At 38.9% G+C, this 15,484-nt stretch overlaps 1 protein-coding gene across 2 annotated transcripts in view; it reads right to left on the bottom strand.

Annotated features, from left to right (window-relative positions):
• arhgef10la (Rho guanine nucleotide exchange factor (GEF) 10-like a) overlaps positions 1 to 15,484 on the bottom strand; it is a 112,225-nt gene that overhangs the window by 41,735 nt on the left and 55,006 nt on the right. For both annotated transcript variants that reach the window (XM_072381604.1, XM_072381603.1), the window contains exon 19: positions 12,326 to 12,426. In XM_072381604.1, the coding sequence (XP_072237705.1) occupies positions 12,326 to 12,426 (101 nt within the window). The remainder of the gene's footprint in view (positions 1 to 12,325; positions 12,427 to 15,484) is intronic.

The raw sequence follows: 15,484 nt of genomic DNA, 5'->3' as shown, positions 1-15,484 counted from the left end.
GTGTGTGTATGGTAAATATACAACAAAAAAATGGATACTCTTCTACAATGAGGCTGCCAACAGGAGAGCTTAGTGAATAGAAATGATTACTAAAGCTTTCGTAGATCAGAATAAAATATCAAATATGTTTACACATAAGAAAAAAGCCAAAATGTTCAAGGACAGTAATCAGCAGGATTGAATAAGTGTGACATATTTTTGTTCATTTTAATCAACCTCTACTGTACTCTTAGTAGTTGCTTCAGAAAGATTCAGACCTCACTTTTTTTCACTTTAAAGTGTTCAAAATAAAATTTCTTTGGCTCAAACAGGCATTTTCAACCAACAATGTACACTCAGAAACCTAATCTCAAAAAATTTACAAGGCGAGCCAGAGAATTCTCCAGTCTTTTTAAGTTAGTCTCAACAGGCTCTGCAGACCTGGACTGTATATCTGGATGTAGGCAGTTCTTCCCGTTCTTCCATAAAACCCTACGAGCCATGTCAGATTGGATAGGATGCATGTGCAAACTGTCATCTCCAGTTGTCTCTGCAGACATTTTATGGGCTTTACATGTAAGCTTTTGCTGTACTATCTGTAGACAGTCAGAGAATTATCCCGAAGGCACTCCAGCATCTTGATTGTATGCTCTGGTTCACTCTGATGCTTCCACATGAGCTTTGGCCCCAAGTTGAGCATGTTTTCTTAAGCGACTCTGCGTGTTGCTTCATCGACCTTTTCCTCAAGTCTGAACAGCCTCTTTGTCCCTGCAACTGAGAATCATCTGCATGTTGTAAAACTACTTCAACCACGTTTCCCTGTCAAGATATTTTGCCAGATGATGAGCTGCACCCACTTTTTTTTGGACATGGTAACTGGAGTTCTGTCCAGATTTCTGAAAAAACATTTGCTGTTGCAGTACGAGCTACCTCCCTGACCAAGAGCCTACTTGCTCAGTTGAGCAATGCTTTGACACCAAAAGCAGCATGTTTAAATGTGTATTTTTTAAACGCGGTTACACCCGCCACGAGAAGCCGACTGAATCCTTCCCCACAGTTACAAGAAGTGTGTTTACACTCGTTTGCTGAGTGCTACAAGAAACACGGGAGTAGTAGGTCCAGTATCTTCTGCTACTTCCCTGGGGATGTGTATATAAGCTATAACAACACCAGTGGCTGGCACTGCTATCTGCAGGCTGTGTTGGACAACAATTTCCGATAAGCATGACTTTCTGAGATAATTAGGCTAGTTCATTATTTATGTCTGGGTCAGTCCCACACAACAGGACAGAAGGAGAGAGCTGGCATTTATCACTGAAACTGGAATAGCTGATTAAACTTGTCTCTTTTGTTGTTATCGTCCTCTTTTTGTCCCTATCAATTTGCAAGCTGCCACGTGAAACAACAAAGTCAGGAAATGGTCAGCGTGTATTTGTACAGAAAAAAAGAGCTTTGCCCATTCTTGCAGCACCAAGCACAGCCCACTAATGAAAACCTGGCGTGTGCAACCAGATGATGTTATTTTGCTTTCATTTCTTTCCTCTTTTTTCCCTCCTGTGTGATTTTGAGCTTTCCTTTGTACTCTTGTGGATTTTTGTCCCCACTCTTGTCATTTTTTCAGCTACTCCTCCACGTGAAACAGGTATTTAGGTTGTTTGTTCCTACGCCTCAATATTCCTAACTCCGTCCAATAAAGCATCGACCCTACAGGTGGTAGAAGTAAAATACGGCTCAAATAAGCATTTCCACACCAATCTCAAGTCTTTTGTTGAAAAATAGCTCAAATACATTGTTTTTACAGCATGACCGTCACACTCACCTTAGTTATATGTAAACACAACATGCTACCATGCAGTTACCTTCATAACCACTAGAGGCTGAATATTCTTCGAATGTAATTACAGGCCATATTTGCTTGCATGAATAAAAGTTAAATGGGCACGTTTGGGCACCCTCCATTTCACAAATACTGAGGGTGCTGTGCTCCTGGTAGGACTCAATGATTTAACAGCTGTTTAATACCATTTCCCTTTTATATGCCTCATCAGTTTCATAGAAGTGGTCTTCAGAGAGTTTCCTCAACTCCATGGGTTGGTTTCAGTTCTACGCTGTTGTGTGAATTTTGGAAACTTACATATGCAGGAAAGTGTGTGTTTGTTTTCCGAAAATGTGTTCCATTAATTCAGTTAGAAAAATGCGAACATCTCAAGGATTTTTAAGGTTAACAGGGTGAATCTGCACTACTAAGCATTTTCATACCCTTAGGTTTTGATTCATTCACATAAATGAACGTGTTTTTATGTTGCCATCAAGGATTATAGAGTATAGGCAGATTTGAGGAAAGTGGTAATCTAATTCCTTTTCATTTAGATAAGCCATAAAGTGTACAAAAAGCAGGTGTCTGGACACTTTCTGAAGTAAATCTATACAAAAATTCAAACAAAAAGAAATGGCTTGACCATTTCTGAAAGAATCTAATGACATCGCTTAATGCTGTACAGATATCCCGCTCCTTTGTTTATCCTCCTGTTTTAAACAGAATCTCATTCATCTGTGTCAAAACCTTTTCTTTTCTTTTTCAGTGGTAATATTTGGTTATATTTGAGTTTCACATTGCATTTTTATGGGGCTGTTAAAAGTAAAGATGCTTTGTGTAAGAAACATTCTTGTAAGATTTGTATGGATTAGATAGCATTGATCCATTCACTCACTCAGTCTCTTGTGCAGTGTTGTGACAGGACAGTCATGCTGGGATCCAAGTTAATATGAGGAACCGACTATATAAGTTTTAAATCATCTAGTAACTGATATTTACTGTCATGCCGTCAGTGTTCTTGAATAAATGATTTTTTTAACTTTCTTTTTGTAAGATTGACCTGTTTGCCAGCTCATAGAGCGGTATGAGGCCACATAATTAAGGACCCATAAAGACCTGAGCAGCTCCTACTCATGTGGACAGGTACAATCATGTGTCGCTTAAGGTCTTCATGGGTTAATTGGGGGCAGACTTCAGCAGGAGTGGCAGAAAGTCCAGTGGGATCTTTTACCCAAGATTAATTATCAACTTTCTTCAAAAAATTATGATATTCGTAAAAAGGATTTTCAATTTGGATGTATAAACTGCTCGTGGTGAACGTCTCAGTTTGCATACACATACTGAAAATAAAAGAACACAGAGAAAAGGGATTTTGAGAGAGTACAAATTAACCTCAACCTTCAGTCTTTTTCAGGAGGTAATGAGGATGAATAATGGTGAATGAATGATAAGCAAAGACTTAAATTGAAAATGGCATCAAATAGGAACACGCTTCACACTCATTCGCACACATATTCAGCTTTATAAATGAACATTTACCCTCCCTTACTTGTGAAGTTATTTGCAATTATGGACTTATAAACACAGAAAAACATGTCAGTCAAGAACTGTTGTTACCTTGCATTCCTGTTTTATCTTAAGCATTATTTTATCTAAGGATACATTTCTCTCACAGTGTTAATTGGCAATGCTATCAGAAAATTACATGAAATCCCTAATAAATAACTTGATATTAAACGTATCTATTTATCAGTTAATTTATTTTCATTTAGCTCAACATTTCTTAAAGGTCATTCCATGTCAGCAGTACAGAAATATCAACTTTAACCATATTTTGTTCACTTACATTTCCTGGTTGCAGTACACTGTAATTTGTGCCTGATACCAAATTCACATATTGTTGACTTAGCCATAATCAAGGACCAACAAACATGGAAAAAACACGTCACATAAGCCTTGTAATTGCAAACACAAGTAGTGCCTAGCACCAGTGTGTACCAATTAGATTCAATTTTGGGATATGAATTGACAAAGACAGAAAACTGCAGCAAAGCCTCTAATTGTACAAATCTGAAAAAAATCAAAACATTGATTTTGTGGCCCTAATATAATGAACTGGTTGTTTTGCATGTGACTGGCAAATTAAGCCCAAATGATGACGCTTTTACGTAGCAAGCAATGTATTTCTACAAACACACAGCCTGGAAAAAGATCACTCATCATCACCTGTGTTGTTGTTGTTTAATGAACACTTGTGTTAGAACAAACTTTCGCAGAAAAATTGTGGGACCAGAAAAAAGGGAGATTAAGCGTCCTAAAAAAATAAAGAAATAATTGTGATTAACACATTTGAGGTTGGCAAAAGAGCAAGGGGAAAATCTAATTAAAAATCCTCCTGAGGAAGTTGAGAAAGTCTGCCAAAGCATGCTAAAATAAAGGCGAAAGAGAGTCTTTGCCTGAGCGTCAAACGAAGCAGGTAATAAAACACCCTAATAAAGCACTCAGAGAGCACCTTTAAACCCACGTGGCACAACAGTGTATTCATCACACTTGTGTCAGAGGCAATTTATAATATATCAAATTTATCAAAAGTTACAACCAACTGAAGCAATTCTTTCAGCAGATTAGAATCACTAGTTTGAGCAGAATAAATGCTCTCGTGGCAACAAGATGCCCTCTGCTGGGTTTCCTTGCATCGCCAATGTCTTCGCAAACAAAGTAGCACGTAAAACGCAAAGATGACATCCAACTGTTGGCCAAGATTTACAGTCTACATAAGAAGACATAGCTGTACAATCAGGGAAAGCGGAGGCTTGCTAGATTTAGCAAAAAGAAGTGCTTTGTGTTTTTCAGTAATGTCACACAGAGCTGCTCTCTCTAGTCATGATTATCAGTTGTTCAATGTCTTCACTCCAAATGGCCAACATGGTGTGAAAGTGCTGCTTGTTCTGTAAAAAGATGATAAAAAATAAGAAAAGATTTTGCATGTGACATGTTAAGCTAGCGTTTTGCCTTCTGTAGTCACACCCCGCCCCCCCCAGCCGCTCAGAGTACACGGTCTCTTATAAACAACATATGACACAGGTTGAACATGATCAAAAAAAGGTGGAGACCAAGTCTAACAATGCGGTCGCAATGCTGAGATTCATGTTAGTCTCACCACCAGCTTGACTATAATTTCATCTGAGGGGACAGACATGGCAGTAAGTAACCTAACTGTAAAGACATGTATTTTGAGGCACATGCTAAATTAAATGAAATGACTGCATGTAATAGTTCCATTAGTATGTGTTAAGTTCAATGAGTGTGGGGCGCTCGTTGTTCGCTTATCATCTCACGGTAAAGCATGACAAAATTAATTAGAGAGCTTTGGTACTCCTTGTAGAAAAGACGTTTCATCCATTTCTAATTTCTTTTTCTAATGCCTAATAAGATTGGAGCATTAAATCTACTCTGGGTCTACAGGTGCTGCATGAATGCACAGCAAGGAGGACTACTTACAGTTCAGTGGACCAGAAGCCACAGAACTGAGGTTACAAAACATAATCGCTTATGAAAATCTACTGAACAAGTTGTCCTTGAGAAGGAGCTCTGCTGCAACCATTATCAATGGTCCTGGTAGACATATGAAATTACTGAAAAGACAAAGTTAAGAATAAGATTTCAAACCCTTCAGCTGATGAAAAACAAAGGAGGACTTGCAGTTCCATGGTTAAAGGATTATTATATATCTACCCATCTGAGGGTCCTATTTTTATGGGGCAAGCCGGCTTACAAGGCTAGATGGAGAGAAATGGAGAAAAAACATGTCGGGGGCTGTTCCTATCCAAGCGAGTTTGGGTGATATGAGATTGATTAAAACTTTAATGGAAAAGGGAAACAAATTGATTAACTCATCTTTGAAAATATGGCTTGATTTAATCGCTAAAAATATCATTCATCTGAAGACAGAAAGTTGCTTGGATGGCACTCCCCTGACTTTGATTTTTTTCCAAACAAATTGGGCTCAAATTACCAAAAATGGGCTGACAACGGTCTCTCATCATACCGTTTTTTTTTGTTTTTTTAGAAGGGGGCATTGTACGATTCAGAGACATTAAGAAGACGACATGGGTTGGATAATAGTGATTTGTTTGGCTTTCTTCAGATACGTTATCATTTTTGGAGAATAATTTGCAAACAATGCAGATGCTGGGCTTAAAGTAATTTCAAGATTTTATAAAGAACAGCAGGTACTTAAATGAAGAAGTGGTACATGTATGAAACAGAAATGGGAAAAGGAAACAAACAACCAAATATCTAAAAAAATCTGGTCAGAAGTTTGCACATTTCAGCGGCAGATATCACGTGGCTATGATATTGTTGCTGATATTTGATGATATTTTTAGGATGGAAAAAAAAAATCAACATCTCCTTAAGGCTACAAGAAAGCAATTTAGAGGAAATATAGAAGATGTGGAGGAGGAACATCTCCTCAAAGTTTTTTGCATTTGTGTAAAATAGAACACCCCAAGCTCTGTTCTGTTAAAAAAAAGTTATTGGATAAACACAGTTAACTGCAAATAAACCCACATGTTCTCACTGTTTTGTTATGAAATTGTTGTATACTGTTGTATACAGTTTGTTCATGCAACTACAGTATTAATGAAAAGTAAGCTATTTGAATGATGATATTCCACTCACTGAAGGTTAGGGTCAAGTTTATCTACTCAATTCCAGCCCCTGCTCTAGAACCATGTATCAAAATAAGTTGTAGAGGTGCTGGGGTGAAACACTTAGCCGGGAGATTTAGTTTCTCATTTTCATTATTCCAATCAGGTTTTTGTTTCAAGTCTTTTGCTGATGAAGATTAATTTGCACAGTGTGGTGCTCTATCAACCTCAGTGACACAAAGGGCAAAGATATAGACTAATTAAATACACCAGTGCAATTGATATTTCCCATGGATCAATGCAAGTGTGGGATCTGTTAATTAAATCTGTGATAATGTTTACTCATCATAAACATTTCCCACGTTTGAGTGCGGCAAGATAGGGAGATAATCTTTGCAGCCTGACAAATTAATTTCAGGGTTAACTGCAAATGCTTCCATTGAATGAGATTGTTTATATTCAAAGTGCTCAAAAGAAATCTCCCTGTCTTCTTTATTGCGTTGACATACTGTAACACAATAGCACAAAATAAGAAAACAGTTTCACATAAGGTGTGGTTTATATCATTCGAACAGATGCAAAGATAGTAGTCACCATAGCAACTAAGCAATCTGAATCCCTGCATTAATGAAAATAAACCCCTTTCAGTCCCCAGTGCAGCAGGGAGGATTTTGAGTTCTCCCTATTCTCTTGTTTCTTGTGTAGTATACAATGGCGTGGCAAAGGTTATCACATAGTGGATTAAGAGGGTGTGTCAGAACCGCCAAACCACACTCCACTCACATATTGATCCACATATGAGGAAGAAAAAAAAAAGAAAAATCAACTCGGCACACTTAGCAGTGTCACCGCAGGCAGCAGCCTCCTGCTTGCTCTCTGTTCCCTGCAGCTGTGCTGATTGCTTGTCTCAATCATCCTTTCACTTCTTCCCAATCACCACTACCTCCCCCTTAACACACACATAAACACATGTTACACATAATTCTAAACGCCCTCAATATCTCCCTATCTTAGCCCTCACTCATTCTTCCGGTTCTGTCTCTAATGCTTCAGCAACGATCTCTCATAATATGACGGCATCTTGTTCCTCGTGTGAGAGCCATCAAAGTCTGCCGCCCTAACCCTGTCTGAAAGAGCTGTGACTTCATGGTAGGAAAAAATGTATTCTGCAGTGAAGAAGCCCATTAATTAGGCAATGCCTCTGGATTTTTCACCAAGACCCTTTAGAAACAGTGGGGCCACTCGGATAGGCATAAAGGATGCGGCAGCACACCAGGTTCTTAATGGACCCAGCTCCTGGCAAAGAAGCACCGCAGGCTAATTCTCACTTTCTATTTCAAGGCCTTATAGCAGCACAACATGCACTCAGAAAGTGACAAAAGTTATTTACTGGAAAAGTGTCTGATCAAGCTTAGCTGCCGTATCAGACTGTGTAAAGCTTGACTCTTCAATATCATATCATGTAAAGCAAAAAGAGGAGCTTTAACATCCTGTTAAAGTGCAGTGTGCAACAACCACCAGAGACAAGCGGCAAAATGACACAGAAAAGATCTAAGTTCAAACTGTCCAGAGAAAATTTCAACGTATTAACAAGGCATTGCTAATGGGCAACGCACTAATAGGAATTTAATATACCATGCACAAATGCCATTAAGGACAGTGATGTTCACACATGTGACAAAGGGAATTCTACTGAAGTACAGAGGAGCTATGTTGCTGCATTGCCTCTAATTGGAGGTAACTGCATAAACACTGGTGTGATGATGGGTCGGGGAAAACAAGTTTTGCGATATCTAACCACTCAATCAGGCGTGAGAACATTAGCTGCTTGTGTGGTCCACCACTGAGGGACATTTGGGAGCAAGACACCATTTCAAACTAAACAGCAGCATGGTTCGATGAGTTTGAAATGCTGATTCAACTGTAGGTCTCCCCTGAGCATGGGCCAGACCGGCCTATGATTGCAATGACAGGAGAGCCTCAGTGACAGCACACCATCCGTGAAATTAAATCAACAATTCCCCCATTGTAATTACATTTGGTGAAATGGGAAAGCAAAGTGTGGGTGTAAAACAATTAACATGTAATTGTTATCCTGACCAGGTTGGTGGTGATCTAGACACCCGAGGGAGTCAATGAACTCCATCCCCCCACCTCGTCTCTTACATTTGTCTTTAAATAAATGGCAGGTGAAGTACCAGTGTGTCATAGAGTAAGAGCGCTGTCTGTGTCTATGTGTGTGTGTACAATTTTTTTTTCTAACTCAGTTTTTCTAAACAAGTGCAACATTCAGTTCTATTTAAGTGTCTTCACCCTTACACAAGATTTAAGTACACTTTTATGACCCTGGTTAGATGTGAAATGTACTACACACAATCCTACATACAGCAACAATTATCCCACCACGTGGACTTTTCAGGTTTCAAATAAAACTTAAGTAAAACTTTAATGATGGTTAAAACTGTTGAAAAAAAGCTCTGAAGAGGATATTTCAATTTTCATGCATTTTATCCAGATGAATAAGCACTTCATGATGCAATTAAATGTGATAACTGTTATTAAATAAATACATTAACACACACGTTTTCTAGGTATTTGCTACTGGAAGTTGTCGTATTTAGTTGCAATTCAATCTTTTTTTGTGTCAGGCGTTTTTTGTAAGGATTGAACTGATTTTAAAACAGCAATAACACAGCTGTACAATCAAGATATTTAAGCCACTTAAGTCACTTTAAGTCACTTCTACTACATGATTGAAATAAAAGGCAAAAGAGAGCGGAGTATCACACACAGCATCTGCAAAGTGGAACAATCAAGTCTCATTAACAAGCAAAAAATTATATTACTAATTCATCCATTTACTATACCCGGTTAATCCAATTCAGGTCCACAGTAGGACTGGAGCCTATCCCAGCTGTCATTGGGCGAGAGGTGCGGTACACCCTGGACGGGTCTCCAGTCCATCCACAGGCCACACCCTGCACCTCTCCCTGCCCCATGTTATTTTTTCCCACTGCACCGTAAAGTTTTGACTGCTCGTCATTTGCTGCATTCAGATTCAGCTATACTTCCCAAGGGGAAATTATTTTTCTACAGTTCTCCTTTGGAGATGTAAAAAGTAACAGTATTAAAATTGAGGATAGAAATGCACACAATGAAACAATGCAGATATACAACTATACGGTAAATGTTATCAAATAACACGAAAAATTGAATCAAGCTGTAAGATAGTGAATTAGAAAGTACACTATTCACAGTTGTGTGTGTGTGTGTGTGTGTGTGTGTGTGTTAATCGCAAGGCCGTTAAATGTAACTGTCAGAGGGTGGAGTTGTAAAGCTTGATAGCCACAGGATGAAATGATTTCCTGTGGTGTTCAGCGGTGCATCGTGGTGGAATGAGTCTGTTGCTCAACGTGCTCCTGTGACTGACCAACTCAGTGTGAAGGAGAAATCAAAGCCTATTTTACTTTTGTTTTCCTCATGAATCTTAAATCATAAATTGTTTTCCTAAAATCTTAAAGCTTCAGATGTGTCAGAGAGTGTTTCTTAAAACCTCAGATGAGAGCAATATCTGTGACAAGACCCCAAATGTAGTGAGATAACATGAAAATCATAGACAGGTGTGGATAATGTGTGATACTAAAAGTGCAGCATTTACATTTTATCAGCATTTTCTCAACAATGTGGAGTGATTCAGTGTAAAATGCAATAACATTTCAAGAAATATTTATTTTCTGTCATATCTCCATGTAAGGGCCAATGAATTTTGTTTACTGAATTAATTTAGGCACTATGAATAAAAATAACATACTTTTGATCCCCTTCATCTTAACATCTCAACTCATACTTGGTACAAACGGTCCACATAAATAAACAGATCCTCCAACGTGTGTTTTTGTTTTTTATCAGTGTGACAGCTATAGATGATTTGCATGATCTTGCTTTGAATATCACCCTTGTCCACACAGCAGCCATAAGGGAGGAGAGCAGCATTTTATAATAACTATCCTGCTGTCCTCATCAGTACGCCTGCTGTGTTGCTGATAAAGGTGTGAGCGACGAGGAAGGGCTGAGGATGCTGCGCTTCAGTGCGGTCACAGCATCCTCTGTGCTCAGAGTGAGGTCTTTTAAGTCACGTGGGCACAAACCAGAAACAGCAAGAGCTACTGGAGGGTCTACAGATGCGCCACACGCTTCATGCATCTCTATACTCCTCTGAAAAGCAGGCCAGCAGTGGAAAAAAAGACGAACTGATTATTGTGTGTCAAATTTTTTTTTTTTTTGGAATGAGAATCAAGAGTTAAGATGGGAAAACTTTCAGGAAAGCTTCTGTACAGCAAAACAAATTCCTCTTGACCTGTGCTCCGCACAGGTTAGAAACAGCCCAACTGTACCACAAACTGTAAAAACATGCCTTGCTGTTTTGGGAACTCCGGGTTTTCAGGGCTTCATATATCGCATTCAGGGCAATATCATTGTGAGTTTTTTAAAGCAGTGGTTACCAGAAAGTGGATCTGAATAAGAACTGTGGAAGCAGCACATTTTACTTTATATAAGACTAGAATTTAAAAAAAAGAAAACAACTTTGTGCTCGACTGAACAAGATCTGAAGCCAGTGACTGGTACCATAAACCAAATAGGAAAACATTTACCAGGGCCACAGATAAAGAGAGATGGAGGGCCATCTTCAAATAGACTTCCGTACAAATAGAATTCCTCATCTCTTGCTAGCCAATATGCTGCATGTTTTCAGACCAAAGGCTAAATCAATCTTTTCTATACAGTCTATGAACCAAACCTACAGACAATGTCAGAGACTGGCTTGGTATCAAATCATACAAAAACATTCTTCTTGCAACAGTTTCTAGCAATTCATCTAAACAAGATTTTTTAATACTTGTCTTCTTTTTTTTTCCTAACCTTGAATGCTTCTATACAAACACTCACTGGAGTGGCTACTTAGGTGAAACCAGCCAAAACGATACAACTGAAGCTATGTTGAGAAGCCCAATGTTTGCTCAACACAATTTTTTCTGCACAAAAAGCATGGGATGCAGGTAGAAATACTGTATGCACATCAAACATAGAGCTAGTATGACAATGAGAATTGCTCAAGGCCACACTGGAGCTAGGAAAAGATGGGAAGAGGGGGCAGAGGCAGTGAGTGGGTTGAATATGCATGCTATCATGGCCAAAAAAGCATGTTGATATATTCTCGTCTGTCTTTGCTATCATATAACAGCACACACTGACGAACATCTGGCGAACCAAACAGAGGGAGACCTTCTGTACTGCATGGTCAGATTGGGCTCTGCAAGGCAAGAGGACAGATGCTAGGGAGGTGAGAAATTCAATTATTGTTCTGCCCCATACTTGTAGGGTTGTTGTTATAATTTTGTCAATGCAATCTTGATCACTGCCAACTCTCCATGAGATGTCCAATATTAGAGGCAAGACTCAGCATCACCAATGGCAGAATAGGAGGATGGATTTTTTTTTTTTTAACTGTAAAGCTACAGTTTCTACCCCTTCTCCTTAAATGGCAGCATGACTGTGGAATATTTCCTGAATAGTGAGTCATATTTGTATTCATACTAAACAGATGGTGTCTTGGAAGACAGTTTATTTATAAAATTGCTCATATATTTTAGCTTTCTTCAGCATATAACATTCAAATGACATGGCTGGGATTTTCTCATTTTCTATGATTGGAAAGATCGGCAAACTCAGCTTCACACTTTTGTTTGAAGTTAAGACTCACAATGTGCCTGAGCCGCTGACTAAAAAGGCTGTTAATGCGTTTCATTGCATTGCATCATCTTCTTTAAAAAGAAATGACATAGTAATTCTGGTTGTGTGTATGACTGTGTGTACTCACGCAGTGCAATCTTGGCCAAGTGCAGACGATTGACCCAGGAAATCTTACTGAGGGGGTTGGGGGTGTTGAAAACCACCATGAAACTGACAGGGCGCCCAGACCTAGATGACAACACACAAGCACAGAATCAAGCCATGACATATATCAAAACAGAATTTTAAACATCTTTGTTGGAAAGTCTTCACTAAACAAAGCAGCTGAAAAACACAGCAGTTTAATTTATCTCTTTGTTTTCTCCATTTGATTAAATTAGATCCAAGCAGCGGTTTATCAAGTGTGGAGGATATTACTCGCCCAAAACAAAAGAGCAGACAACCATTCAACATGTAGAAAAGCAGAGGTCAGTTTGGTTCAATTTAACCAAATTCAGTTAAATTCATCCATGCATTTTCTAAAGACGCTTAATCCAACTCAGAGTGGCAGGGTCTCAGCTGCCAACTCTCCTCACCTCAACTAAACCTGCACACCTGATGAGCTGAACTGAACTATTCCAATCGCATCCCCATACAGGAAATACAGGATATAGAACGCACATCATATGTAATCAGTTGACTGTATGATAACTGGGTTCTTTTTGTTTCATAATTATTTGACAATTTCACATATGAGTTCCTTACTTAGTTTGAAGAACTTTGAGCATTTATCAAGCTCACATAAATGTTGTGGTCACCTAAATAAAGTCAGTGTTCGTTGAATTTAAACCATTTATTTTCTTGCTGTGCCTGCTTTTTTGGGATCCTTTTCTAACAAAATCTTTTGATTGAAAAAGCTAGACTGATAGTGATGTTATGTTATTTTTACATGATTTTGCAAGGCGGGTTTCATGCTGCTCTGATAAATCCTTCACTCAGGGTGAAACGTGACCCCTTCCCCTGTCTGGTGCCCAACCACATTCTATTTACAAGGGTTAGCACCTCGCTATGAGATAAAACATTGGACAGGACACCAGTCAGTCACAGGGCCAAGCCAGAGACAAACAGCTATGAACACTCACACTCACTTCTAGGGTCAATTTAGACTAAATAATTGGCCTAAAATGCATGTACACATGCAAACTCCATACAGAAAGGCCCCAGCTGAGACTCGAACAATCTCTTCAATTCCTCTCACCAGCTAAATGGTATTGAATTTAGATTAGTTTAATTTGGTTCTATTTAACTGAATTCAGATCAGTTAATGTCAGTTTAATTCAATTTAGTGTGACTGAACACAGTTTAGCTCTTAGATCCAAGGACTCAGGTCAGCTGGCCCAGTCCAGATTCCAGACTAAACATGAAGAAGCATTTAGCTGTTATGCTGCAAACAAGTGGAACAAACTGCCAGTGGAGATTTAACTGTCACCAAATGCAGACATTTTTAAATCCAGCTTAAAAACATTTCTTTTCTCATGTGTCTATGCATGAAATCTGCACGGTATCTTTTAATTTATCCAGACCGTTGCTTGCTTTAATTCATTTGAATTATTTTATTTCTTTCTATTGATATTCTTTTACATATTTTAATGCTTTTTCTGCTCCCGCTGCAATGCTTTTGTTTTATGTAAAGCACTTTGAATTGTTTTGTACATGAAATGTGCTATACAAATAATTTTGACTTTGACTTTAGATCAGTATAATTCCAGTTCAATTCAATTCAACTCAATTTAGTTTAGCTTTACTCATGTAGCCCCAAATAGCATCAGGTCATTTCAGGGTACTTAACAGACTAAGCATACATATTCAAATTAAAGGTCAGTTCATTTAAACTAAATTCTATTGAATTCAAATGAAATATGTGTTCACAAATGAAGAATGTGTTCACATTATCATACACATTGCATGCGATTGCTATGATTCCCCATCACAAAGTTTTGTCTTGACAGAGTAAAAAAAAGGGAGGGAAATTGGATTTTGATATATAATCTATGTGCGTTATATAAACGCAGAATGCAGAACATAGTCAGAGAAACAATGCACCAACAAGAAAATGAAGTGTTTCATTTCATGGGAATTTAAGTTTAATACAGCTGGGTTTTATGTCAGAGCAGCTGCACGACCGGTTGCAGTTTTACAGCAGTTCTGAGCAGTACTTTATGATTTCAGCCTGCACATCAATATTCAGGGCCGGCTCTGATGATCACACAGCCTGGTCACAGCAAATCACTGATAGGTGGGCACCAGCACTCAAAAAAAGAAAAGAAAAGGTCACTAACGTGTGCGCTCCGCTGGCACAGCCAGCGTAGGCTCTGATCAGTTGGAGCCTCTTGGACACAAATCAAGCTTGGGCACAGTTGGAGACCAGATCTTAGAACCAATGAAAGCCAGCGCTAAAGAATGACAGACTGATAGTCAGCAACAACTGAAGTCTTTGGGTTGGAAAAAAAAAAATTTTAAGGAACATTTAGAAAACGGGTGGTGTGGTGGTTAGCACCGTCGCCTCACAACAGGGTTCCAGGTTCAACTCCCAGCTGGAGCCTTTCTGTGTGGAGTTTGCATGTTCTCTCTGTGTATGCGTGGGTTGTCTCCAGGCTTCCTCCCACTGTCCAAAAACTTACATGTTAGGTTAATTGGTGTCTCTAAAATTGCCTTTAGGAGTGAGTGTGTGCGTGTGGTTGTTTGTCTCTGTGTGGCCCTGTGATGGAGTGGCGACCTGTCCAGGGTGCACCCCGCCTCTCGCCCAATGACCGCTGGGATGGGCTCCAGCTTCCCCGCGACCCGACCAACGGATTAAGCGGGTATAGAAAATGGATGGATGGATGTTTATTCTGACTTTTTGGGACAAAAAAAGTTACTTTTACCTTCTTTAAATAGAGAGACAAGGACATGAATACCAAACATATAAATGGAAGAGGACAAGTGATTATGCTGTGGAAGGAAAAGTGAATGAAAAGACATTTTTGCCTTGAAACTGGGTCACCACTGGTACCCATTGTAAAAGCCATGAGTCTAAACCGACTCTACTTGCCAACCTTTGCAGGGCAGCAGGCTAGAAACTTTTGAATAGGTGTGTTTCAAGCCTGCAGGGACTGAATGTTTAATATTCAAAACACCACTTTTTCATGGAACAAATACACAGCAGCCGGGTAAAAATTAAAAATAACTCAGCAATTAATGTCGATCAGCTAATGAAGGTGGTCAAAGGTTTAATGAATAAAAAGAGAATAATTTACCAGAAGAGATG

This window comes from Leuresthes tenuis, unplaced genomic scaffold, assembly GCF_036924035.1.
Source record: "Leuresthes tenuis unplaced genomic scaffold, fLeuTen1.0.hap1 SCAF_3, whole genome shotgun sequence".
Taxonomy (NCBI): Eukaryota; Metazoa; Chordata; class Actinopteri; order Atheriniformes; family Atherinopsidae; genus Leuresthes; species Leuresthes tenuis.
Note: the sequence above shows the minus strand (reverse complement) of the source record. Positions and strands in the feature narration are given on the sequence as shown.